Genomic DNA, 27,356 nt, shown 5'->3' with positions numbered 1-27,356 from the left:
CAAAATCTTCATAAAAGGATGGTTCACCATTGATTGAAATCTTTGAATTATCCTCACTTGTTGTATCACTAACCACGTGCTTATGTGATGATGTACAGCTGCTGTCATAAAAATCAGAATTTCCAGACTCATCAACTTGCTGATCTATAGAATTTTTCTCATCATAGAAAGTCTCAGATGGGGAACACATGATTGAATTATATTGTTTGCCTTCACATTTACCCACTTTATGAATTTCTTCAATGGTTTGCGTGATTTTTTGTGCCTTTGAACCACGGTTATCTTCTTCATAAGTGGCTGCCACACTCGTTTGATTTTCAGCTTTGTGGATGGAGTAATGTGTTAAGCTCAATTGCAGACATTGCTCATCTACCTCACTCTCCTTGTCCTTTCCAAATTTTATTGCTAGATCTCTATCCATTAATAGTTGCAAGTACTCATACTTTATCATTTTCAAAGTTTCAAAAATAGTATGTAAAAGAGGACTTGTGACACTACATATTGTTGTGAGGTTCTCACACCATCGCCCCAAAATTTTTGGGGACCCTCCTTTTTTTAATCACCTTGGCAAATTTTTTGGATTGTCCAACAATTTTTTGATTTTTCGAGAATTTTGAGCCTTGGACACCTTCAGGCCAGTGGGAGAGATTTAGCTTATTTTCACCCATTTTCGCTTGATTTTAAAATTGTCAATTTGTACTTAGACGTTTTCTTTTGAAAATCTGGATGTAAATGTGTAAATTTGAATAATTTTCAAAAGGAAAATTTTGTTAGACTTGAGTTTTGGAAAATCTTAAGTTTTTCTTTGGTGAAAAAATTAATTTTGTGGAGATGAAGCTAAATTGCAAAATGGATTTTAGACTCTAGAAGTAATTTTATTTTTGTCAAAAAAAAATTTGGCATAACAAAATCGATTTGGATAGAAATTGCAAAGAATTGTCTTTAATAGATTAAAATTGCCTTGAAAACTTTTTGCTTTTAATGAAATTGGTAATTTAATATTGAAAAATGGCTTTTGGTTAGCCAAAATCCAATTTTAATGACGTATTAATTACTAAATCCTCATTAAATGAAAATATTTAACATCTTCAAGGCATCATTTATTTTCTTTTGCAATTTGGAACTAATTGGCAATTTTAAAAACAATTTTCATTTTGGCAAAATTAATATTTAGCTAAGTATTTAATTGTGAGCCATAATTTGGCATTAATTATTGTTTTTCTTGCTCCCAGGATCCAAGTCGGCTAGCTAGGAGGAAATTGGAAAGATGGGTATAAGAGGAGGCCTCTCTCCCATTTTCTCCTCACTTCTCATTTTTCCTCCTCAAGGTTGGCGATTTTAGCAAGAGCAGTCCTCTCTCCATTTTGGGCGAATTTGGGCTTGGAGCAGCTTTTCTCCTCCTAGGCAATTTCTCTTGGGAGGCAGATTTTCTTGCATTTTGGGGCAATTTTGTTTGCAATCAACCATTTCAGACCTCGGCGATTTCTCTTGGAGGCAGATTTTTGCATTATTTGGTGATTTTTTTCTCCTTCTATTAGAGCTGTGATCTATGCCCTAGGTGATTTTGAGGGCAAATTGGAGACTTTCCATGCTTGGGCAGATTTGTTTGAAGGTAGAACTTTCCACTCTTAGCAATTTTTGAGAGCAGACCTGATTTTTTGTGCCATAGGCAATTTGGATGGAAGTCTGATTTTCTCCATTTGGGACTGTACTTTTTTATATCAGACCTAGGCAATTTTGGTTTGGAGAGGAGATACATGGTGAAAGTCTGATTTTTGAAGCCAAAGATGGACAATTCCAAAGGAGTAAAATTCTAATTTTCAAGGGATTTGAAATTCTCAAAATCTAATCCTAAATTCCAAGAGAGTCAAGGTCTGGCTATTGGTAGAGGTGACTTTTAATCATTTAGAGTTGAAAGGGGTCCTTAAGCTGACTTCCTTTTTTCGTTCTAGTCTAAGGATTGCCTACCTTGGTTCTACTAGTCTAATTGTCCACCACTTTACCATCCCACAATAGGGCGACGAGATGGAGGATGTTAGTACAAGCAAGAATCCTAAGGGGACAAACACTAAGAAAGACAAAGAGGACATGATGCCCAAAACACCTTTTTTCTCGAAAATGAAGCAAATAATCGACACCAATATCGGTTCCGTAGACATGATACGAGTAAAGGACAGACTAAAAGAAGGACAATCCCCCTTGACAACGAAGATATACAGAAGTGGAATTGTGCACGCAATGGCTTTTCCTCCTACATTGCCTTGTCCGGAATTGGTTTTGGAATGCGCATCCAGGTTTGATCTAACCAGTCGATCCATTTTTTTATGAAGGGAAGAGAGTGTTGGCAACCATTGGCAGACAAGCAATTGAAGAAGCATTTGACATTCCCCAATACAAGAGCATGATAGTAGTGATGATGGATCAAGCAGCTACATCATTTCAGGATACCCAGAAGGCCTATTTCACACATCTAAAGCAGAGTTGGCTACACGAGGGAAAGAAGGGAGTCAACAGATCATCAAAGCTTACAGTGTCAGACTTCAAATCAGAATACAGAGATCTCATTGTTCTTCCCAGCCGGATCATGGGCCTAGCTCAAGGTATGCAATTTGAAAACTGGATGTATTTCTTCATTGATGAAATTGAAAAGGGAAAAAGAAGATTTGATTGGGCTAGGATCATAAGCGAGAACCTAGAGTTGCAACTTAGAACTGTCCAAAACCAAAGGCAAATCTACATGAGATCCTATCTATTTTACCTAATTGCTAGATTGTACCACAGTCCAAGACTTAAGGCTTAAGGAGAAATTGGCAAGGGGCCAGGGCAATATTTGGTGCATGAATGCTATCCACAGCTCCATTTGCACAACAACAAGGATTACAAGATATTCTGTGATGCCTTTGCAATGAAGACAGTAAGGGTACTACAAGGGATACCTGCTAAGAGACTTTCGTCAAAAGCAGAGGCAAAGATAAAGAAGTTTGGAAGTTGGTTCATCCAATTTCCACAATTCACCTACATTAGAGTAGCAAGGAGTACAGTTTGTCCCAAAAGGCTTCCAAGATACCCACCCGACAAGGTAGTTTTGATGGAATTCGCTAGGCAACTTGAGCACTATGATAGAATAATGAGGAATGAAGGTAAAATAGGCATTACCTTCTCACTCGCAATTGGCAATGATAGTTGCCCCAATCAAGCCACCTTTGCAGCTGCGGAGAAGGAATTGGAATGGTATCATCTAGGATGGTATAGAGCAAGGCAAGAGTTTGATCCTAATGGTCTTATCAAGGTTTCTCATGGAAATGAATTTAAGCATGTTCCCACTATAGAGGACTTTTGGGCCAACGCCAAAGATGACTTTCACATGAGAAAGCTAGCTTTCTCAAGATTGTCGGTGAACATGATGAGAGATATCAAATGGAGAGGCCTTGATATTCCCAATCAACTGGAGGATGTTGGAAATATGTTGAGAGAACATTATGATACAATAGAAGGAATAGAACTGAATCCAGTGGATTGGGATGACCATCAGGATCCTTCCTTGGAGGCAATCACAAGGGCAATAGATTTACATACTGAGTCGTAGTATAATGAGAAACTAAGGAAGCTACAAAGACAAAGGATTCCCCTTACCTATGAGATGATGAAGCCAAAAGAGAGACAAACAGAATCAGTCAGACAAAGGAATGAAGGAAGTAGCGGGCAATAGGAGGCAGCCAAAGACAAGAAGAGAGCTTTGGAGGTTGAGAAAAGCAAAGAACATTCAGAACCTCCAGCAAAGAAACAACATACAGTTCCATCAAGAGAAAGCATAGTTGAGGCTAGAATCCAAGAGGTCAATTCAAGTGATAAAGAGGTCGCGATGGAAGTAAGCTCTAATTCGGGATCAAGTGGTTACAATGAGAGTACTGAGTATTCCCCTCTCAGAGAAAACCAACAAGGAGATGATATGGCAGTAACTAGTGGAGAAGAAGATGGGCCAATTGACATTGAGGCAATAAGTCAGGCACTCGAGGCCGTTGGTGGTTCTTTGTTAGTCGAACCAAATCCAGACTTGGGGAGATGCACCGCACCACTATGGTTAAGGCAAATACTTATGCCAAGAGGCAAGCTAGTAACTGTCCGAACGGTGGAAGACATCCGCGGATTAATAGAAAAGGGTGATAGCGAGAACCAGAAACAAATGGCAAAGACGGTGGCAAAGGTAATTAGGAGCGACAATGACGATCATCGAAAGGTTCAAATTTGCTATACCAACAGTCGATAAGGCAATGGATGAAATTGCGGCCCAGGAATATGAAATAGTGGAGCACAACTTGGGAAGAAACATGGATGATATGGAATGTGAGGAGATTCAGGAGGGTATAGCTTCAATCAAAGAAAGGTTGAGGAAGGCCAATGAAAGGATTATGAAGTTGGAGGCCGAGAACAAATATTGGAGAGATTGCCAGCCTATCTAACAGTTGCACCAGGCAGCCCTTCCTCAAGATAGCAGGAGCAACCTGGAAGAGATATCAGCTCAACTACATGAAGTTAGGGATTGGATCCATGATACAATCCAAGATGGGCAAAATTTCTTACCTTCATCTCGACATTTTGGTCATTAGTGACTGTTAGAGACAAGTTTAGATTATTTGAAGAAGAGTGGAAGGATTTCCTTCCCATCAAAGATTTAGCTATTCCTAGGCTACGGGCATTCATTGGGCTACCGGAGGCATATTTGCAAAGGGCCAAGTTGGTTGATGAGAGAGGATTGGGTACAGTCGAATCTTGGTTTGTCGCCTTAACTACCAGATTGGGAATACTCGAAGTGATATAGAAGGCGGTTGCACAGCACAACCCAAGCGTCAACACCTCCATTTCAACCATGATGAGCGACATTGGGATGGCACTTGATTTTGAAGGCATCAGAGAAGAAGATATCAATGAGCCAAGACTCAGATCGAGATTGGATGAGTTAGGAAGGGTTGTCATCAAGAAGAAACATTTGAACACCCTTTCCTCCCTAAGCGCTTTCATTGGATTTGCAAAAGAGTATGAGAAGGATCATGAAAAGATACTACAAGCAGCAAACAGTGTGGTGAAATCAGCGGAACTCAAGACGAAGCACACACCTTGTCCTCCTATGGAAAAAGTTAACGAAAGGCTAGCTAAGTTCATTGCCTTAGCTAAAAGAATGAAAGAAAAATGGAGAGTTATATTAGAAGATCATTTAATGTAAGCCCAAGTGGCAATTTCTCTTTCTTCTAGGATAGGACAAGTGTCTATTTCTGATTGGCCACCATTTTGGTGCCTTCTCATTGGTTGCCACTTTTACACTTTTTTCATTGGTCCATTGACGAGGTGGCATCTTCTCATTGGCCGATGGGGTGGCAACCCTAATTAGAGTTTCTAGGATTCAATCTGGATCATCGGTTTTGCCTTTGATCTCTATCGTCGGTTGTAATTTTGGCATCTATAAAAGACCATTTGCTCTCATTTGTAAGGGTCGGAGAAAATTGTTGCATAAGATAATACCAAAATTCACTATTCTTTCTCATTGTTGTGACTTGCATGGTGATTAAGGGCCTTTGGTATTATTGCATGGTTTCTACTTCCAAAAAGTTAGAGTAAATTTCTTTTCAAGTTGTTGAAGCAAATTTCATTTCAAGTTGCTAAGTAAGAGTAAAGTAGATAGATAGTTGTATGGTAGCAGTGGTAGATGTTTGATTGGGATCAATACTAGACCACTAGCATCCTAGCGGCTTGTTGGAAAGCCTTGTGTGGAAAACTAGTTTACTTTTCCTTCAAATCATTGCACCTGTGGAAGTGAGGCCGTTGGTTAACTTTCATTAGGTTCAATCCCAATCCATTTGCCAGTCTTCCATCCATAGAAGTAGGAGTAGGATGGCAAGTAATTTAGGACTTAGAACTTAGGAGAAGAGAGTTAGAAAAAATCAGTCGTAAGAACCATTTACCCTCCACCACCATCACTTTCCCATCAACATCATCTAGCATTCACACCGAACCACCATCTCCATCATCCCACCAAAGTCCAAGTCATCCTCAACAATTTGCGTAAGGCCGCCTACATGATTACCAACAAATCACATCGATAAAACTGAGCGAGTATCCACAAGTGTAAGGAACATTGGAGTTATTCTCATATCCCATGAGCAATAACTTTTCAAGAGAGGAATTGTATGTTTGATACTCCATATCGAATATTCAATTACTAATATGTTATGTAAGTGATACAAAACTCGCATCAACACATACATTCTCATACCTCTCTTCTATCACAATCTTTCGTATAAGATCCTCAATCAAATTGGAAGAATCATCCATCCTCGTCAACACTTCGACAATCTTGTCCTCTTTGACCATAAGCATATCGTATAAATCAAGGAGTGATAATGGTTTTTAATCATCTCCTTCGAACACAAGTGGGCTGTTCTCCATAGAATTTTCTGATTTTTGATCACCTAGGGGAACAACATTTTCAGATATGTCCTCTAACTCAACGTGTGCTAGATCATCTATCCTGCCAACATTGCGATCCATTTGCTTCTCCTCAATATTTGACATAATTTCTAGCCTGGTATCACCATAAAATTCATCCAAGTTAATTTCCATGTCACTAAATAAGATGTCGGTGTTTTCCATGTCTAAATAAGATGGAGAGTTGCCAACGTTGGCGGTTTGGTCAACTCTTCTACTTGGGCCATCAATATATTCATCAAAAAAACTAGTGTACATAGCTCCATAACATACTTCTGCCTCCCAATTACCTATTGGTAAACTTGTGCCATTATTAGTATTTTGCATATTATCATGCAAAGGTTGTTCTTCTTTTTTAGTACTACTATCCAGTTGATTGATATCTTCCCTATGCAAATTTCTGAATCTGTCCTCTACAAGGAGATCTCAAGCCAAATCAAAGCATTTGTTTCTTATCATAACCGTCTTGTTTTGCAGCTCTAGCTAAAAGTCCACATAATTAATGAAAGGAAATTCTTTTTGAAGCTTTGATGGGAATTTGTTATAATCATCGTACAGTCTCCTTACTTTGGTTTTATATTCATAAGGATCTTTGACTTGCCCATCACAAGTGTACCTTGAATTCTTATTTCTTTGGAGGTCTGTTGTAGCCATATTTTGTAACTTCAACAACTTCCTATCTTTCTATATTTGTATTGAAAGACTAATCAAGATCTGCATTATACTACTGCTTGTATGAAATCACTACTGAACTGTCACCTGTGGATAACTTGCACTGAGATATGAATGTACACACTGCACTGAAACCAAAACCTTCACCAATTTCAAGCATGACCTATCTGCAGAGGCACATAAAGTCTCATGACCATGCTAAAAAGCAGAATGATACTGAAATAATGATTGAATTGCCTGCAACAATGAAGGACAGACTTCTTTAACAGGCAAAACTTCTTGAACCTTCTTGCATCACTTTGGAAACCTGAAATTAGCATTCGCTGTAAAGTTTTCAAGCAACTAGAGTTTTGTCCTCGTCTCAACAGCACTTCCAACATTCACATCTTCTCCCAAATGCCGTCTGCAACCATTTTAAAAGCTGAATCTGACTATTTACTGCTAAGATTCTTCCAGGGTATTATATCAAACAATTAGCACGCATACTGTTGTAGTGAAGGGACCACTGCATTCTGAAACTGTAAAGTCAAGGCTGAAGTGTGTCTTAAAGGCAGACTGGTTCCTCCTCACTTCTTCCAATACTCCTGTCCTGATTCCAAGAACGACTGCACCTCAACACCACTACTACCAGTATTACCACCAGCATCACACCTTTGTTTGCAGACCCGACTTCCTTTATGGAATAGCCCTGTTAGTATCCCGCCTTACAATGTCTGTGTGCTTACTCACATAGGGCGTTAAATCTAATGCCAAACCCAACTGCTATAAACTGCCCATATCTACTGTGATTTCATCTTGAAGATACCCTAATGACCCACGCTGATTACCAAAACCGACTGAGTTCCGTCTCAGATGGACAACGCTCAAAATCTGTTTACTCTATCTGCAACTCCTCAATTCCTAGTAATTCCAATGCTCAATCCAACTACCAACAGTGACGAACTTCCAATGCTAAATGAGTCTGACGCCTGTTGTGACCTTGGATATTGTCGGCAGTTGTTACTAGTTACTCTTTCCCGTGGACAACTTCAAAGCGTTGACATTTTGTTCAGCCCAAATTGAACTCCAAACTTCCTGTTGTAGAACTTACAATACCGACGTTACCTTGCTGCCAATCTGTCACTCGAACATGTAGGTTGGAAATTATGTGAAGACCCTATATGAAACTGACTTGATGTGGGGAACTCCTACCAGCTATTTGAGTAATGACGTATTGCCTAGAATGGTCGGCCCGTGAACTGGTATGGGGAGGGCGGCAAGACTGTTATCGGCTCCTCCAACTTCCACAATGTAAGCTCCTTATTGGATGTGGGTGGAGATCACTTTGCCATAATCCTATTCTGAATGTGTCTGAGATCACGTATTGCTGTTGTAGGTAGAACCCGTGTCTTCTGAGACTGTCGAATACCCTTCAAAATGGTGTCGACCCCTGCTAATGGACAAGGAACCCAAGCTTACTAAGGCTGCTGCAGCACACCCAAGGCACTCACTGTTGCTTGTGTGAACCTGCACCCTTCCACAATTGGTGAGTGTTTGCACTAACACCCGGCCCATGAAGAAACTCTCCTGCTACCTTCCAATGCCGATGAGGTATGTGCTGTGCGTAGATGTGGTCAACGTAGAAGGCTCTGTCAGTGAGCTGAAACGGTGTCTTCCTACTAGTAAACTCGTGTTCCACTTGCGTATCTTCCTGCTTGGTGAATGTTTCAGACATTCCAACTGGAGGGTATTTTCCTTCCACGACCTCTTGTAACCCGCAACGTTCAAACTTATAAACTGTTGTTAGCCAAGAAGTATGGTTCCTTCGATTTTCTCAATAACGTCGACCAAACATTGAATGCTGAGGGAGTCACTACATGGACAATAGTGTTTGGAATGCCATCCACTTTTCCAACGTCTTCAATCTACAAATATGGAACTTACAGCCCAACCTTCTTGGTTTTACCATTCACACCACTATCATCTGCCTAGACGTCTATTACTCAGAATTAAATAAGATAATGAACTCCTATTAATGTTGCTAGGAATTTCGACTTTTTACCTCCAACTGCACTTATTACCCATTCTTGTCGATTTCTACCAATGCTATAGATCTTAAAGAGAGAAACTTGGGGTGACGTCCAAATCTCTCAGAAACTAAACTTGAGGGGTTTCGTCCTCAGAGTTTTTCAAACAATCACATTAAAGCAACTAGAAAATGAAGTGCATTATTTTCATAACTTCTTGTGTATTGCATGATTCCACAAGATGGCAGGATTCTTGGCTCTGATACCACTGTAATATCCCTTTACGGATATTTTCCCAAAAACCCGTAATATTTAAGTGCAGATTTAAATCCAAACAGTAAACCAATATTTGATCTAAATTCCAGAACATTAATTGTTTATAACCAGCAGATATGCATACGAGAAAACCCAGAAAACTGTATTTATTTCCTCCAATATTCAGAAGTACATATTTAAACCAGCAATTAACACAAATAGTTGCCAAGTAATGTTACTGTATTATACAACAGCAATACAATAACATGCAACAATCCAGAAAATCCAATCTTATAAAATTAAATAACAGTTAGATTGGAAATATAAATTAAACTTGTAAGAAGGCTAGGTTTGCGTTCAACCTCCAAAACCTTCTTCAAGGGTTTGCATCCTCGAAGAGATAACCAATCACTATTTTCAGCTCCCAGATTAATATTTGTTGATAAATATCATCCTCTTCATATCCTCCCATGCGGAGCCTGCTGTACCTTTATCACTTTTCCCAATGTGATGCATGCTCTTTTAAGCAATGTGGGATAAAGCACATTTTTTGTCCTTTAGTCACTTAAGTGAGCATAGTACCTTTTTTAAAATAAAGTGACAAGTTAAATGAACTTCAATAGTCACTTAGTCAGTAAACCATATAATCATCAGGCATTAAAATAGCTGACCAAATGAACTCATACAAGCACGTGCAATTGCTCGTTGGAAAGCTCTTGGCAAGACGCTTTCAAACCAACACTAAGGTACCAAGAATATTGTGTTCTAATTACTTACTAAAAATAGTAAGCATCTGGACAATCTGCCAAAACTGCTCTGATGGGTCTGAAACTGGAAATTTCTAGGTCAAACCTCGAACTGAACCCCATAAAGAACCTTTTTGCCCCCGAAACCTAGGCGAAGTGAGCCAGCAACATAGAATTATAATATCCTAGAAAAAGGGGACATTACAGAACGCACACATGGACAAGAGTGCAAGAAAAGCACCAGATAGTAGTGGTCGGAATAGTCCACCTAGGTCCAACACACAAGGGAGCAAGCAAGTGAGAATAATAGTGACTCCTCCAGCAAGTCCAAATGTTGATTGATTGAAATTGTTGAAGTTCACAACAAAAGAGTTAGAAGATCCTATAAGACACTAGAAGACATTCGAGACAATCAAGATACCAAGCGATCAGGAGGACAAGGACTAGTGGCTAAGAATGTTCTCAACAACACAACAAGGTGTAGCTTTTGATTGGCTCACAAAACTAGATGCTTCATCCATAGTCGCTTGGGGCAATTTGACAAAGGTGTTAGAGACTGACTTGAAGTTGCTATGGGAAGGCAATGAGATTATCACCAAAATTTACAACACCAAATAAGTGAAATATGAGAAATGTACGAACTTGCAATCATAGGCTGAAGGAATTGTTGATCAAGTTGGAGAATTGAACAACCAATAGGTTGAAATAACGATGGTCCATTGAAGGGTTGATCCCCTCGTCGTGGAACAAGATGGGAGTGGTGCCTATGTCCTCATACCTGGCACTTACAATCGGGAGATGGACATCAAGAATGAAAATAAAACATCCTCTTGAGGGAAGAGAGGGATTGATGATGATGAGAGCACTAAAGAGTCCAAGCCCTATGGTGGGACATGATGAGAATGATTAAAGAATTGAAGGCAAAGAAAGGAACCAATAAGAAACTAATAAGTTATAGAGTATTGAGTGCAAAATTGAGGGGCACACAAAAGGGAATTATCCTAGACAGATGTTTTGCGAGATTTTCCATGTGATGGGTCATTCAATAAAGGAGTCTCCAAATAACTTGGAAGATTAGAAGTATACAAGTACTCTTTACACAGGAAGAGTCCACTGCATCGAAGTGAAAAAATGTATAGCCAAGCGATTATGGACATCAACAAGGAGGGCGAAATCAAATATAGTATGACTCAAAAAATGTCCTATCATATAGTATCAACGATGTAGCGAATTGGGACACATTGCAAGAGACAACCAAAATAATAAAGACAACGTACGACTGTTTTGCAAATGGTTGGACCAAGCGACCATGAGGACAACAACAGCCAAGTAAAAAAGGGCATTAATATGTTGGACATGAAAGAACAAAAGGAGGCAATTTTGGCAATCACAAGAGCACTAATGAAGAAGAGGGTGAACTCAACCCTCGTATGAAGAGGGAATGACTCTGAGAAGCCAGAGTATTGGTACAAAAAGTGATGCAGGAATTGTAAGTCATTATGATCAGAGTCAGAGAAGAACATAGTTTGGTAGGTGCTACAAACAATTGTACCCGTCAAGGTTACTGAAGAGTATTTGGTGACATGAAAGGGACCTCCCCTCCAAGATACAACACGGGAAGGGGTTGAGATTTTTGAAAACCCAAGTCTGAAATTATTTGAGGACAAGTAACTGTTGGACAGAAGGACTGTGGTGAACCAAATCTAAGGCTGGCCAACCAGCCTGTCCTTTTTGCTATACTTTCAAAATAAATTAATTATATAGATTATTAATTAATTAATAATATAAGTTATGCATAAATGAAATTATTAAATAATTTTTGTCTTGTTCATGGGCTGACCTTCTCTAACAACCCCTGGGTCAGTTTGCACTTGAGACTAACTTGTGTAAGTTAAATATTTGTAAGAGGACTGAGGCATGGCTGAGGTATCCAAGGGCTTCTGCTGTGTATGCATTTAAAAATGCAGTCCTGCTTGGATGCAATCCCAAGGGGCTCAGACTCGGTAGGACATAGCTCTTGCCGGTCATCCAGCTAAGCACTATATTGTTTATACTTGTACATGTGCCTTTTGATGTTCCTGATTCCTCCCTATTGTACAGGTCCATGGCATTTACCATTTAAAGAAGGCTTCAGGGAGTTCACATTAAGTAGAAGATCAAAGAGTGCATAATGAGATTGCATTCCTCATAAGATACACTGTGCAGTCTGCGCACATGGTTAAATTCATTCGCTGGACAATCATATCTGCTGGAAATAGCCAGCATCCAAACTGGAGTTAGCTTGTGCATGGACAGAGGATTGATCACCCACAATCTGATCAGAGCCTAGGATCCTACATTGATGTTGTCTATCAACACAGTGAAACAGGTTATTTATAGCGAATGAGGTAGAGCAAAGCAACACCAGACAATGGCTCATTACTTAGTGTTGTCCACACAGTGCGAGTTGGTGTGTATATGCAGTGTTGTTTTCGAAGTCTTGATCATTTATAATCAGATTACATATAAACTGCTATTCTCAGATAATCTGATTTATAAGGTTTCTGTACCAAAACATTGGATTGCCAATATGTGATTAATGCAATGACATTATTGGATCATGAGTATGTTGGCATTCCAGTTATGATTAAAAAATTCTATTCCTTCAGTTGAAATAAATTTCCATGAAAAGTTTCCTAAACTGTATCTAATCTTGAGAATTAAATAACAATATGTCAAAGCCATTATTTCTGCATACGAACATGAAATGAGGTATTGTTTATGTTGAAAGTGCATAAATGTTCGAAAGGAATTCTATTAAGGAAGTAATCAGTAAATACTTGCTTGTTGTTAACAAAGACTGAGAGGTCTATATATACAAAAGAATAAACCGATGTTTCCTTAGGAAACTATCAAAAAGAATAGAAATATTCTATTCTAACCAATGAAGCTAAAAAAGCGAAAGCTAACTAAAGCTAACTAGATGTTTACAATAGATTACCATTAACTAATAATAGACAATTATCTATTATTGTAATACCCTCCCTTAATGATTAATCTATCTAGACAACCAAGCTGTCCTCTAAATTTGACAAACTTATCAGGACCAAGAGGCTTGGTGAGAATGTCTGAAGTCTGATCTATGGTAGGAACATATTCCAAATCTATAGTCCTGTCTTCAACCAATTGTCGTATGTAATGACAGTGAACATACATGCTTGGTTCATTCATAGAAGACTGGATTTCGTGCTAACTTGATAACGCCTTCATTATCAACAAATAGAATAGTCGGTTCTACTGGTAACATCTGCATATCCCCAAGCATCTGACGAAGCCAAACAGCTTCACATCCTACCGTAACAGTCCCTCTATATCCGGCCTCTATAGAGGAGAGAGAAATTGCCTGCTGCTTCTTACTAGTCCATGTGACTACACGGGATCCCAAACTGAACACATATCCAGAAGTTGACTTTTTATCATCAACAGAGCCTACCCAATCTAAATTTGTGAACCCACTGACTTTAGGATTAGAACTTTGAGAGTATAGAAGTCCATAATCTGAAGTGCCCTTTACATAACGAAGCACACGCTTTGCTACCATCCAATGATCAACCTTAGGAGTTGTCATAAAGCGTGAAATATAGTTGACTGCGAAGCTAATATCAGGCCTAGTAGCAGAGAGGTAGATGAGGTTGCCTACTAGTTGCCTGTATGTAGTATCATCAACGAAAGGAGAATCAAACTTTGCTGATAACTTGAGACCTTTCTCCATAGGTGTAGATGCAGGCTTTCAATCCTGCATACAAAATTTGTCTAACAGGGCCCTGGCATATTTGGACTGAGAGATGAATATACCAGAAGACTGTTGCCAAACTTCAACACCTAGGCAATAATGCATGAGCCCAAAAGTCAGTCATATCAAAAGACTGGCATAAATTATGTTTGATTCCCTGAATCAAAGATGTCGAACTACTAGAGATGATCAAATCATCCACATAAATAACCAGAAGAATGATGTCACTATCAATAATCTTGATGTATAGATTTGAGTCTAAAGAGCTCTTGAAGCCTTGATCACAGAGGTACTTATCAATTTTTATGTACCATGCCCAAAGGGCCTGCTTCAAGCCATAGAGAGCATTTACCAATCTGAGAACTTGATGGTCTTTACCAGCAACCTTGAAACCAGGAGGCAGCATCATATAGACCTCTTCATGGAAATCACCATTCAGGAAAGCACTCTTTACGTCCATCTAATGAACCTTCTAGCCAAATTGTGCTGCCATGGCTAGGACTAATCTAATGTGCTCATCTTTGCAATAGGAACAAAGGTCTCCTCATAATCAATGCCCTGACGCTGAGAAAAGCCCTTCGCCACTAAGCGAACTTTGTACTTGTCCAAAGTACCATCCGATTTGTATTTGATTTTGTAAACCCATTTGCAGCTAATGGGTTTCTTCCTTGGTGGAAGATTAAAAAGGACCCAAGTGTTGTTCTTCAGCAAGCTTTGGTGTTTAGATTGCATGGCCTGTTCCCACTCTGGAATTCCTTTAGCCTCGGAATATGTTTGAGGTTCAAACACACTATGAATGTTGGCCATGAGAGCGAAGTTAACAAAATCTGTAGTTTTATTCTTTTTCCGAGCAGTTCTTCCATTAATGAGCTCATCATCACGAAGATCAGCAAGTGTCTTAGCCCACCACTTAGGCCGGATAGGAGAATGACCAACATGATTATCAAGAGATGCATGATGATCAGGTTCCTCATCAAAAGAATCAGGATCAAACTCAGGTGAAGCATCTACAAAGCGAGGTGATCCTACAGGAGAAGTCAGAGGTGTCTGTACAAGTATCACTGGTATAACTGGAGCTGCAAGAGCTACTAGAGCCCTCTCATTAGGTGGACCTAATGGAAGCAAAACTCCCAAATCATGAGATTGCATAGGTTGGTCTATTGGATCAGGAACAGGAGAAACAAGCATGAAAGGTCCTCGCTGCTCATCAAAGACTACATCACGACTGTAGATGAGACGAGATGTCTCAACATCGATCAGGCGGTAGGCTTTGGGAAGACTGCTATATCCAACAAGCATGAGTTTCTAACTCTTGGCATCCAACTTGGTGTGTGAAGCATCAAGGATCCAAACAAAAGCAAGGGAGCCAAAAACCTTCAGGTGACTAATTCTAGGCTTGCGACCTGACCAAGCCTCTTCCAAAGTTTTACCTTTGATCGCCACTGTGGGTGACTAGTTCAAGAAATAAACTGCACTATTAACTGCTTTTGCTCAAAACTGCTTCGAAACATGTCTGTGTTCGAGCATAGATCGAGCCATCTCGATGATTGTCCTGTTCCAACGTTCAACTACATTGTTCTATTGTGGCGTGTGGGGTGTGGTTGACTGGCGTTTGATGCCATGTGTATCCAAGAAGTTGGAGAAAACATTAGAACAAAATTCCCCCCCATTGTCTGATCTAAGAGTAATAATAAATTTCCCAGACTCTTTTTCAACTAAAGGTTTAAACTTCTGAAATACAGGAAATGCATCTGATTTCTTGTTAAGGAAATACACCCACATTTTTCTACTAAAATCATCAACAAACAATAGAAAATACCTGGACTCAAGAACAGGAGCGGCCATAGGGTCGCAAATATCGACATGTACAAGTTGAAGTACCTGAGAAGCTCGCCATGAGTTGCCATTGGTGAAAGGTGTGCGATGTTGCTTCCCAACTTGGCATGCATCACAAACTCCAATCTGTTGAGTTTGAATCTCTAGCAATCCAAGACCAAGCTCATCCCAAGCAAGCTATGAGAGAATGCACATTTAAGTGCCCATATCGCTAATGCTAAAGTGTGTTGACAGAAGACCGCCGAGCAACCATAGCTAAGTCCTGAGAATCACCAGAATCAATAAGTCTGAAAAGACCATGATCCTCAAGACCCACTGCAACAGTAGACTTAGTCGTCCGATCAGTGATGATGCACTAATGTAAATTGAAGGTGACTGGAGAATGTCGCAACAACTGACTGACTAAGAGTAAATTTGGTTTCATCCCTCGAACGTAGTACACATCAAGGAATATGAGATTCTTCCCAACAAACTCAATCTGAATGTTGCCTTGGCCAACAACCGCGTACTCTTCTCTGCCACCAAAAATAACAAAGTCTGAATAAGGTTGGTAGTCAGTAAACCAATCTCTGCGATGAGTGAAATAATGAGAGGCACCCGAATCAATGTACCAAGCAAATGACTTGACATGATCTGCAGGTCTTTTAGCCATGAAGGCGTAAAAGGCAAGTTATGCCTGCTCAATGTGCTCTGCACTGTTTGCTTTGGGCTACGAACCTAATTGCTTAGACTGTGTAACTAAGCGTTTCCGACATTCAACCTTCATGTGTCCAAACTTGTGGCAGTAGTTGCATTGAATGTTCTTCTTTAGGAAACCATCTGATGCTGGAGCAGAAGACTTCTGCTGAGATGGTTGTTTGAAACTTGCCTTTATCCTTCTGAAAGGATTTCACAGCAAAGACTTGCTCTGTGGAGGTGGAACTGGAGCTACTACCCAACTATTATTTCCACCGATCTTGTTGAAGCAGCAGTGTGCAGAAATCAGTGAACTTCAAATCAACACCAAAAGATGTGATGTTGAGAGTCTCGATAAAATGCTTATAGGACTTTGGTAAACTCCAAAGAGTGCTAACCACAATATCCTCTTCCTCCATCTTGCGATCAATGGCAAGTAATTGATCACGAATTTCCTAAATTCGATTCAGGTGTGCCTAGAGCGAGGTGCGCTCATCCATGACAATAGAAAACAGAGTGTTTTTCAAAAAGTAGGCTCTGCTTTTGTCAAAAGTCTCATAAAAACCTTTAAGATGTGTCTGGATCTCGACAGCTATCTTATCGAATGGAATTTGAGAAAGCTGATCATCAGCCACGAATAATTTGAGAAGCATCACCGCCTCTCGATTATTCAGATCCCATGTATCTTAATTAGAACCAGGAGTAGTCGGACGTTTTGTAAGACACAAAACAAGTTGATTAGTGTTTCGATATTCAAAAATTGCGATGATCCACTGCTTCCAAGTGTCATAATTTCAACCATTGAATTTGGAGTTGTGCTTGAGCAGAATGTTTGTCAGAGATGCCATGGCACGTTTTTCAATGAAAATCTACGAAGGCACATTCTTCGAGAAAAAAATGTAAGACCCAAAAAAACAGAGTGACCCAAAAGAGAACTCAAAAAATCCAAAAAGAATATGCTACCATTTTTTGAATCCACTGGCACGAAAATCAAGGTACCCAAAAAAACGGACGACAACCTAGTTGGGCTCTCAAAAAACCCACCAAGAATTTGAAACCAAAATATTTTTACGAGCTCAAAAATTAGGGTTTCAAAAAAACCCTAATCAACAGCAATCGAGGCAAAAAAATGGCAGGAAAAAATGTTTGCAAGCAAAAAATGGTTGATTTCTTCTATAAAGATTGGTTTCCTGCCAAAACGTCACAGATTATGAAGAAATAGACACCAAAAAATGGTGTTTCAGGCACTTTTTTTTAGAAAAACGTGGCTGTTAAAAACATCTTAAAAAAAGCAGGAGTTTGCTTCAGAGCACGACATAGAAAAACGGCAGCCTTTGCTTTGTATAGGTGTGATTTGTTCTTCGAAAACAAAACCAAACAAACCCTAGTTCGAAGCTAATATTCCAGACAAATAATTTCGAAAATAGCTTATGATAATTTCAGAAAGGAAATTATTATTTTCGAAAAAAATTTAAAACCCTTGCTCTGATACCATATTACTGAAGTAATTGGTAAATACTTGCTTGTTATTAACAGAGGCCGAAAGGTCTATATATACAAAAAAATAAAGCGATGTTTCCTTAGGTAACTATCAAAAAGAATAAAAATATTCTATTCTAATAGATAACGCTAAAAAAGTGAACGCTAACTAAAGCTAACTAGATATTTACAATAGATTACCATTAACCAATAATAGACAATTATCTATTATTGTAATAAATTCAAACTTAAAATAACATTCAGACTATGGTGCCACAAAGACATGTTTTAGGGCATACAACACAAGCGCCAGCTGTAGTCATTTTGCCATGGAATCTCAAAGAAGCCGAATCTAATTTTGGATCATGAATTTAGGCTCCAGTCTGGCTAGCACACCTCCGCAGTATGAACATCATTATAAAAAGTTGGTAACCAGGCAGCCTCTCACTTCACCTTTTTAATTATTGGAATTTATACCCCAAAAAATATTAAGTTTTTATCTTACCACAGCGGGGGGATTAACGCACTCCTACCAATCTACAAAATGAATTCTTATCCCCCTCGGAGTTCGAATTCATGACCGAACTTGTAGACAAACCAGGCCTCAATCCACCTACGACATGGTTACCAAAAAATACCATTTTTGTCCCCAGAACCTAGACATTTAAAACTTGTATTAAGTATACAACCAAAGACCATATGCTACATATATGCATGTCAGTAAACCTCGATAATATTGGGGAATATGCATATACCCATCCCTACCTTTACAAGAGATTACCCAAGATTTCCCGTTCAAAAGACATTGATGTAGAATGTCTCTAATGTTAGGAGGCTTAAGAAAGGAAAAGTCGTGAAACATACACAAACTCCGTTTGAAACAAAGAAAACTGGGCTTATAAGATTAGATAATATTCACCTTTCCTCGTATGGAAGCCTGTTGATTTACAATTCTTTCCTTTGTAGTAGCCAATGGGGCCTTTCTTGGAAGTGAGAATTTGTAAAGCTGAACTACGCTTCTTTCGCATGCCTCTTGCTAATCCCGACAGTAGCCCCGCCATCTTCAATACTCGTCCTCAACAATCCACTGCACCAGCTTGAATCGTAATCACATATATAATATAAAATATGTTGAGTTTATTTCAAGCCCAGCAGTGCGTTTGTACAGAAAAAACACAAAATTGAAAGACAAGGCGCAATGCAAGAGGGAACCATACCTGACAAGCAACTCGAAGCCCCCTTCACGCAAACCTTAACCAGCAAATCATAAGCACCAGGCGGGAAAGAAGTCGAACGAGCTAGAAACTCCAAACTACGAATAAATAAACCTTCAGGGCTACTCAGGGCTGCTTCCCTATTGAGTGGGTCACTAGTGTGGTTACTCCACTACGCAAGAGCGGGCACATCAACAGCTCCACTAATAACGGTATTATAATGGTGAACCTTCATCAACAGCTCCTTTAATAACGGTATTATAATGATGAACCTTCTTTTAGGCAAACTTTTAGGAGTACGTTGGAGCGTAGAATCATGATTGGACACAAGAGGAGAAAAGAGCAAAGGGTCGGGTTGGTTTTAGCTCGAAATACTCCACCATTAAATATTACATCATTCTAAGGTTTCATTGAGAGTGTGGGAAAAAGAAGGGGTGGAGGCTTTTTGTTCCTTTGTGGATTTTATAAAAAAATTGGCATTGTTCTTAGGGATAAGATTTGGCATAGATTGGAAGAATTAGTTTATAACTTGCATGAATGAGATCTAGCAAAAATCAGAACTAAAGAGAGTATCGCTGAATGTTTTGGGAGCAACATTGGGGTCAAGCAAGGGTGTCATTTGTCCCTTACATTATTTAGCCTATACATTGATAAGTTGGAAGAGTGACTAACAAGACTAATGGAGAAGGCATGCAACTGGGAAGTTATATGATAAAATTGCTCTTTTATGTTGATGACCTTATCCTTATAGCAAAATTTGCACAAGATTTTAGAGAGCATATGAAAAATCTGGATACCTTTTCCTTAGAGGTTAGAATGGAAGTCAATAATGCTAAGACTAAAGTCATGATCTTTTCTTTGAAAAAGAAAAAATAGCAACACACATTCATATTCAAGGGAAGCACATTAGAAATTGTGGAGGAGTACAAATATTTGGGAATTGACTTCCATTATAGACTAAGTTGGGAGACATGCATAACTAAAAGAATATAGGGGGGTGAAAGGCCTCTTCCCTCCTTCAAATTAGATGTCGAAAAGCGGAACTATGGGATTGGAAAACTAGGAAGACCCTCTTTGGTCTTTTGGTGGTTTTGGTTATTCTTTATGGGTGTGAAGTTTGGGGGAGCAATGCATCAAATCATAAATAACGGCAAATAGAAAGAATCCAAAAATGTCTCATTACTTTTAATCTCAACGTCAAGTCAACTGTGCCTTATAAGATCCTTTTTGGTGGAGGCAGACATGTTCCCGGTTGAGGCCTCAACAATTATCTGATTGCTTAGCTATTTGAACAAAGTGGGAAATATGGATAATCATCGCTGGCCTAAATTGGTGGTTGAGGAGGAGCTAGAACATATAGAAAAATGTGGAGGAAACAAAACAAGTGTTTGAACAAATGGAACATTAACCCTTAGGAGCATCCAAACACCAATACAAAGATAAAGAAATAGGTGTTAGAGAAATTTGGACTAATATGTTAGGTAGGAAAAAAGCCTATTACACAAAAGAATATAATCACACGTGGGAACATGGAGACACGGACTATCTAGGATCCATAATTAAAGGCAAGGCCAAAATTTTAATTGCTCACTTAAGGACCAACTCTCATCATTTACGATGTGAAACTGGTAGATGGAAGGTGCCTGAAGAGGGTTGAGAAGAAAGAATCTATACCTTTTGCAGCAAGAGAGTGGTGGAAACGGAAAGACACTTTGTCAAGGAGTGTGTTTCTTACGAAGATATTTGTAGCAAGTACAAGGACGGCTTAAAGGTGAGTAGCATGAAGGAACTTTTTGAGAAGGCAAGGTTACATAAGACAACTAATTATCTAATACAAATCCACAACAAAAGGAACAACTTGGAGAAAGATCGGCACATTGCTTAGCTTTCCTTTTGGTCCCTTAGATCGATGATTTCATGGATGTTATTAAAACCTTTCATTTCATTTCATTAGAGAGTAAAATAAGATTGATCTATGATCTATGGTAAGCTTTGTAGTAGGAGACCTTGGACATAATATTTTAGATGGGTGTCATCTAAATAAAAAAAATTTAAGAGGAAAGGAACTTTTTAAAGTTTAATGTGTGTATATATATTTGGGTCTTATAAATGAAGCAATTTATTTTTTAAGATTTGTATTTTTTGACTTTTTGTTTAGGAGTATAAGTTTTTGATAAAAGTAACAGTGAGAGGGTGTTAGTCCATGGACAATCAATGCTTCAGAGTATAAGTTGTTCACCACAAACTACAATAAATATGAATTATGCTATATGAAAAATGAGGGTGTAGAGATCTTTTATAAAGTAGATAAATAAATTCAATTTAACAATGATATATCTTTTTTTCTTGTAAATTTTTTAAGTTGTAGATTAGGTCTAAATAAGCCTACAACCAAGTAGATTCCAAGGAAGTAATCAACTTTATAACCTATATGAGATAAGCTCAAAGCTATTAGTCAACTAAATCATTTAGTCAAACTAAAAATGGTATGATTAATTTGAAAAAAAAAAAAAAACGTAAAATTGTCATAGTGTTAAAAATATCTCAAAGTTGTTAATGTAAATTAATCTAAATGACTCTTTAAAGAATAATTCACAAGGCATGACACTTGCTAAAGATTTTGTAAACAAAGAAGCAAGCTAAGTGGATTTGATCATGGTGGAGACTTCATGGTTCAGTGTGTTTGAGGCAGGGTAGTACTAGGATAGATGACCTCCTAAGTAGTGAGTGGTTCCACAATAGTGGGTTGCACCTTTTTGCAAACTTTGACACTCAAATGATATTCTAAAAAAATTGCATTCATACATCTATTGCTACAAAACCATTAAAGTGATGTAAAAAAGTGAATTGTAGCATTTTGTGTTCAAATTATATATATATATATATATATATATATATATATATATATATATATATATATATATATATATATATATATATATATATATATATATATATATATATATATATATATAAAATTTATTTATGAAATTGATTTGCATCTAGTTTTGTATATCCTTGAAGAGCTAATTTTTAATAGAAATCATTATTTTTAACAAATAACATTCACTTTGTACTTCGTAACTCTTTTTTTCAAAGAGGCAAATTTTATTTTATTTTAATTTAGATGTGCACTACCAATATCTAGTGATTTTAATTGGTCTCATTTCATTATGAAGCTAGCTATAATTTGGACATAGAATCATTTGTAATCTATAACTTGCTCTATATGTATCAAAAAAAATTATTTTATTTTATTTTTGTTAGAAAGAGAACATCAATGCCTTATGCATAGATATTTTCAAAAAAATTCACTTACATTACTATTTTTCCACAATCATTAAACAATAAAGTTGATATATGGTGAAATATTTATATTTAGTAAAATAAAAAACATAAAGTCATAATATGTGATATACCCTTTCCAAAATCAAAAAATAAAATTTAATATTAAAATATGATTTATCATTATAACAAGAATCTATAATGCTAATATATGAATATAAATACTCAGGAAGGGAGATTATAATTTACCAGACCAAAATTTTCCTAGATCTGCCTTTGATCTCTTTGTCGTCGATTTCCATGGTCTGCATCGGAAACTCCACGTTGATTGTCGATTTTGACTTGGGATAAAACTCATTCCGTGTATATCTTGCTAGTGGATTCGACTTTCCAACGACAAAGTCGCCTATTAACATGATTTTGAAAAGACAATCTTTGATGTTTTTATTCATCTGCATATGTCATCATCTTAGGGTTTCAACGAGAAAACTAATCGATTTTTTTTAAAAGTATCCAACAATTTTGCAAAATTATGTCAAGTTCCATAAATGCGTCATTAAAATAACGTCATTCCTAACTGTAGACTAGAATAATTGATTTTATGCACTTGAATGAAAGCATAAGTATTCATGCTGTAGGCAGGAACTAAAAATAACTAGATACGACAATAACAATTTGGTCAAGGAACAACTCATAAAACTTGAAATAATTGGGGATACGCCAATCTAGAGCTTGACCTCGTTGCCATTGTTGATCTTCAAATTAAAACCCTAAAGATTAATTTTTTTGATCCGAACCCTATCAAATCAAACATTGGTCTTCTTATCAAACACTTGTCATATGCATCGAGCTATTTATATTTACTACAAACTTGACACAACAACGCCAAGTTTTTTCGTGGTGAATAGCCATAATTCATTTGTAATTTTGGAAAGTGTTTAACATTTCAAGAAGGTTATTATTATTTGTATATTCTTTTTAAAATGGCTCTACAATTTACAAACTTGTCCACGAAAAAACAGGCAAACAACTTTTTTTCTAAAACAAAATACGCAAACACCTTCAACCTTTAGACAACAAACAAATTCGAAGCCCTAACAAATCTCCTGGAAACCAACAAGGAGATGCAGGAAAGATCTCAGGCTGTAGGACACAATAATACCTTTGGCAACATTCTCAAAAACAAATTGCTATCACAATAAGAAAATTTATTTGCTCTGCCTAAATACGCATGGAAGGGTAAAGATCTAGGAATTCAACCCTTAGCATCAAAAGATCCGAAAAAGGGAAACATAAAGGATTGGATCACTATAAAAACATTTAAAAGATAGTAAAAGGAAAAGCGTTAAAATGGTAAGGCCATGTATTCCACCACACAAAATAGTGAAGCACAAAAAACCCATCTCAGAACAAACTCCCCATTCCCATTCTATGAATTGGAAAGCTAAATTGAATTATCAAATCACCTCTTATGGAGACACTTGAAAAGAAGGACATCAAAAAAAAAATGAAGTTGAGGAAAAAGAATCCAAAGGGGGCGATAAAAAGAAGAATATGAATCATGGACAAGACACAAAGACCGAACATGGGAATGTTATCATTATAAGTAATGAAATTAGTGAAGAACGATGACATGAATATCAAATCTACAGCATCTATGCATATTGGAACAAGCCCAAATCTAGAAATCCCAAACTAGGGGAATGGATGGAAGCATTTAAGATGGAATGAGTAAGTATTCTCTCACTATCTAATTGTTTAGTTTATTTACATTGCAAAAATGAAAATGTTAGAAATGAAATTTTATCAATTTCTTCATGTTTTTTATTAAGAAAACAACATTTGAAGGGGTCTTGAAACCCTATATGAAAAAGGTCTAGAGATTAAACATTACAACCCAAAAAATTACGACCCACAAACAATAGAGCTCGCAATGAAAGGTCAACAAACAAAAAATGACACAAAAAAACCAACAAACCAAAAAGTCGCAGAAAGAGACAGGGGACAGTACGACATTAACCCATTATTTTCATCATTTCCATTGCTTGTTCCTACAACAGATCCATCTTCTCAACAATGACATTTATTTGTTTGATCTCAAAGGAAGCCACAATCATCATCTTCTTAGTAGTAGCCCTAGTCCTTCAACTCATTCATTCCTTGTTGTCAGTAGTCGATCCAATATCTTCAGTCACAACAATAATGGCTTTCTCCCCTAGGCTTCCCTCCATCTTATTAATCATAATCTTGATGTGTTCATTTGAGGCTTTAAGAATATTATAGCTCTATTCAGCTATACTCTGAAGGGTACTATCTATCAATGCCATTGCCTTTGTTTTCCAGCTCCATCACCTAGGCTTCCAGCTTGTAGCATGTGGCCAAGTCAATCAGGGACCTAGTGGGGGGATTTTCATTGTTGTTTCCATCTTGCACCTTGTTGTCACAAACCTTCTCCTCAACCATGGACATCCAATCTTCAAACCCAAAATCCGATGAAACAAATATTTTATTGATCTAAAGTTATCAAGCAGGTTTTTCCTAGCATTGTTTAGGAGGTGTATCATCTTAAAATAGAAACACTTCTATGTTAAGAGTGTTTAGCCCTCTAAGTAAGTGGTTTGGGGTCATGTCAAGCACCTTGAATAGTTCTTTGCATGGATTTGGTTTTTTTCCCCTATTTTGCTTCTCTCTCTCTCTCTCTCTCTCTCTCTCTCTCTCTCTCTCTCTCTCTCTCTCTCTCTCTCTCTCTCTCTCTCTCTCTCTCTCTCTCTTTATTTACAGCCTCTTTCTGACAATTTTCTCTATGAAACTAAGGACTTTGACTTTTTAAGTCAAGGTCAACCTTGACCCTGACCTAGGTTAAGGATGACCTCGACCCTGACCTAGGTCAAGGATGACCTCAACCCTCACTTAGGATAGGGTCAACCTTGTCCTTGACCCCAGGTCCAATTTTCAAGTTCTAGGAGTTTCAGGATACCAAGCTTCAAAAAGTTTCATTTTCCTGCTTTTGGGTCAGTTGTTTCAAGTTTCAGAATGGCAGACTCTTAAATTGCATTCAATCTAGGTTCATTTCTAGGGGTTAAGGTTAATTGGGATTTAATTCTCCCATGTCAGCCTTCTTTAGAAGTTTGTGCCCTAGATCTCTATATTAGGAAGCCTTCTTCCCTCATTTTGACATCCACTTATTAGGAGCAACTACCTATTTTTCATAAGAAGATATCAGACAATCTATTATCAAGCATTCAAGCATTCAAGCAGTCAAGATCAAATTCATCAAGGAGATTCATTGTTAGCTATTAAAGGATTCAATCTCTATGGAGCCCTCTTGTTGAAGATTTCTCCATCCATATTCATCCAAGCCTCCTCCTATGAAAAGATCCATTCAAGATTGGTGTTGAAGATCTAATGCCATTGATTTGAGACATCCTACATACATTTGGAGCATCTGTACTTGTGGATTCAAGGATTTGAATCCTCTACAAGGATTTCAATATAAGCAAGGTGAATAGTTCCATTTACTTTGTTTATACATATTACAATTTCAATTACATTTCAAGGTTGATTCCAAATTGGGGTTTGACCAAGGCAAAATCCCCATCCAAACAACAAAACCATTTTTCTTGTAGGTATAGGTGTGTAACAACGAATTGAAGCACAGATTTGGATATCATTTTAATCGAACTTGCAGGATTCATGAATAGAAATTTTGTCAAAGCAATATAGGTCAAGGTCAAATTTTTGGGGTACAATTGTGCCCCAGGATAAGATTGTGCCCCACTATCTAGGTCAAGGTAGACCTTCCTTCAAAAGGACAATTTTTTTTTGGGTTTTCTCTGTCTCGACATTTCCAGTCCGGGTAAAGTTGCAGATTTCCTCGAAACTGAACACAGACATCAAAAATCGGCATTTTCCATATTTTCCCTACTTTGAGGTTAGTATTTGTCTTCTATTCATTCAAGATTTCAAGCACATACTTTCTATAGTAGATTATAGGATTTCCTCATTTCTTCACATTCTCCATTGATTAATTCATTTGTGTATGTTCTTTGTGATTGATCAATTTGAATCTTTACTTTTGGGAATTTGGGTTAAGGATAGGTCCTATATTCCCCCCTCATATCACATCCTATTCATTCATTTTTTTCCTCTATTCAAGAGGTCCATGTCTTTCACTTTACTGTTGTCACTAAGAATGACTAGTGAAGGGTCAATTAGAGTTCGAAGGTCCACCTTACTCATATTTTTTTATCTAACCTTTAAGTTTATTATTTATCTTGCAATCCCCAACTTTACAAAATCTAAGGACATGCTTTTCTAGGTAATTTTTCTTCATTTTCCTTATGATTGAGGCTTATCTTTGCTGATTTTTTCAACAGATTGGGGGGAGTTATATTTATCCTCTAGAAATAGAGAGCCACCATACTAGTTCCTAATGAGATCTAGGGGGAGTTACCACCCTTGTCATCTTTTATGTCTTCATTCCTAGTAGTTTTCTTCCTTAGCACTACCTTACAAGACACATCCTCCTGGTCATCAGTATCCATATCATCCCCATCCTCCTCATAATCATCAGAGGAAATGACTACCTTAGCATGTTTTTTTGGCTTATGGGGTTTGACATTCTGGGAAGGCTTTCTCTTCTTGGGAGTCTCCTTTCATTGTATCATCTCTACATCTTCCTCCTACTTTGTTGAGTCTTCCTCATATAGCTCCTCTTTTGACTCTGCCTTTTTCTTATATTTCTTGGAGGCTTGTCCACTTTTCCTTGGTAATTTACCAAGAGTATTCCAAGTGGAATGCTTACCCTTGCCTTTGGAATTCAACTCTAAATCCCCATCATCAGAATGTAGCCCTTCACTATCTTTTGGTATTAGAAAAACCTCGAGAATCCTCAGTATCACTATCCAAAATTTCCTCCTTTCCCTTCAAGTCAAGA

The 27,356-nt window shown here is 37.8% G+C and overlaps 1 protein-coding gene across 4 annotated transcripts in view; it reads right to left on the bottom strand.

Moving 5' to 3' along the window:
- Positions 1–19,571, bottom strand: part of LOC149559234 (uncharacterized) — an 83,870-nt gene extending 64,299 nt beyond the window's left edge. The window contains exons 1-2 of one of the 4 annotated variants that reach the window (XM_089833168.1): positions 19,139–19,571; positions 18,841–19,008 (exon numbers count right to left, since the gene is read on the bottom strand). In XM_089833168.1, the coding sequence (XP_089689294.1) occupies positions 18,841–18,982 (142 nt within the window). In that variant the 5' untranslated portion in view covers positions 18,983–19,008; positions 19,139–19,571. Of the gene's footprint in view, positions 1–18,840; positions 19,018–19,138 lie in introns of all 4 variants that reach the window. The other 3 variants (XM_089833167.1, XM_089833166.1, XM_089833169.1) reach the window with 3 other exon arrangements.
- Positions 19,572–27,356: the final 7,785 nt, after the last annotated feature.

Source organism: Cupressus sempervirens, chromosome 5, assembly GCF_028749045.1.
Source record: "Cupressus sempervirens isolate cs-2001-9-10 chromosome 5, ASM2874904v1, whole genome shotgun sequence".
Classification (NCBI taxonomy): Eukaryota; Viridiplantae; Streptophyta; class Pinopsida; order Cupressales; family Cupressaceae; genus Cupressus; species Cupressus sempervirens.
This window is presented reverse-complemented; position numbering and strand designations above follow the sequence as displayed.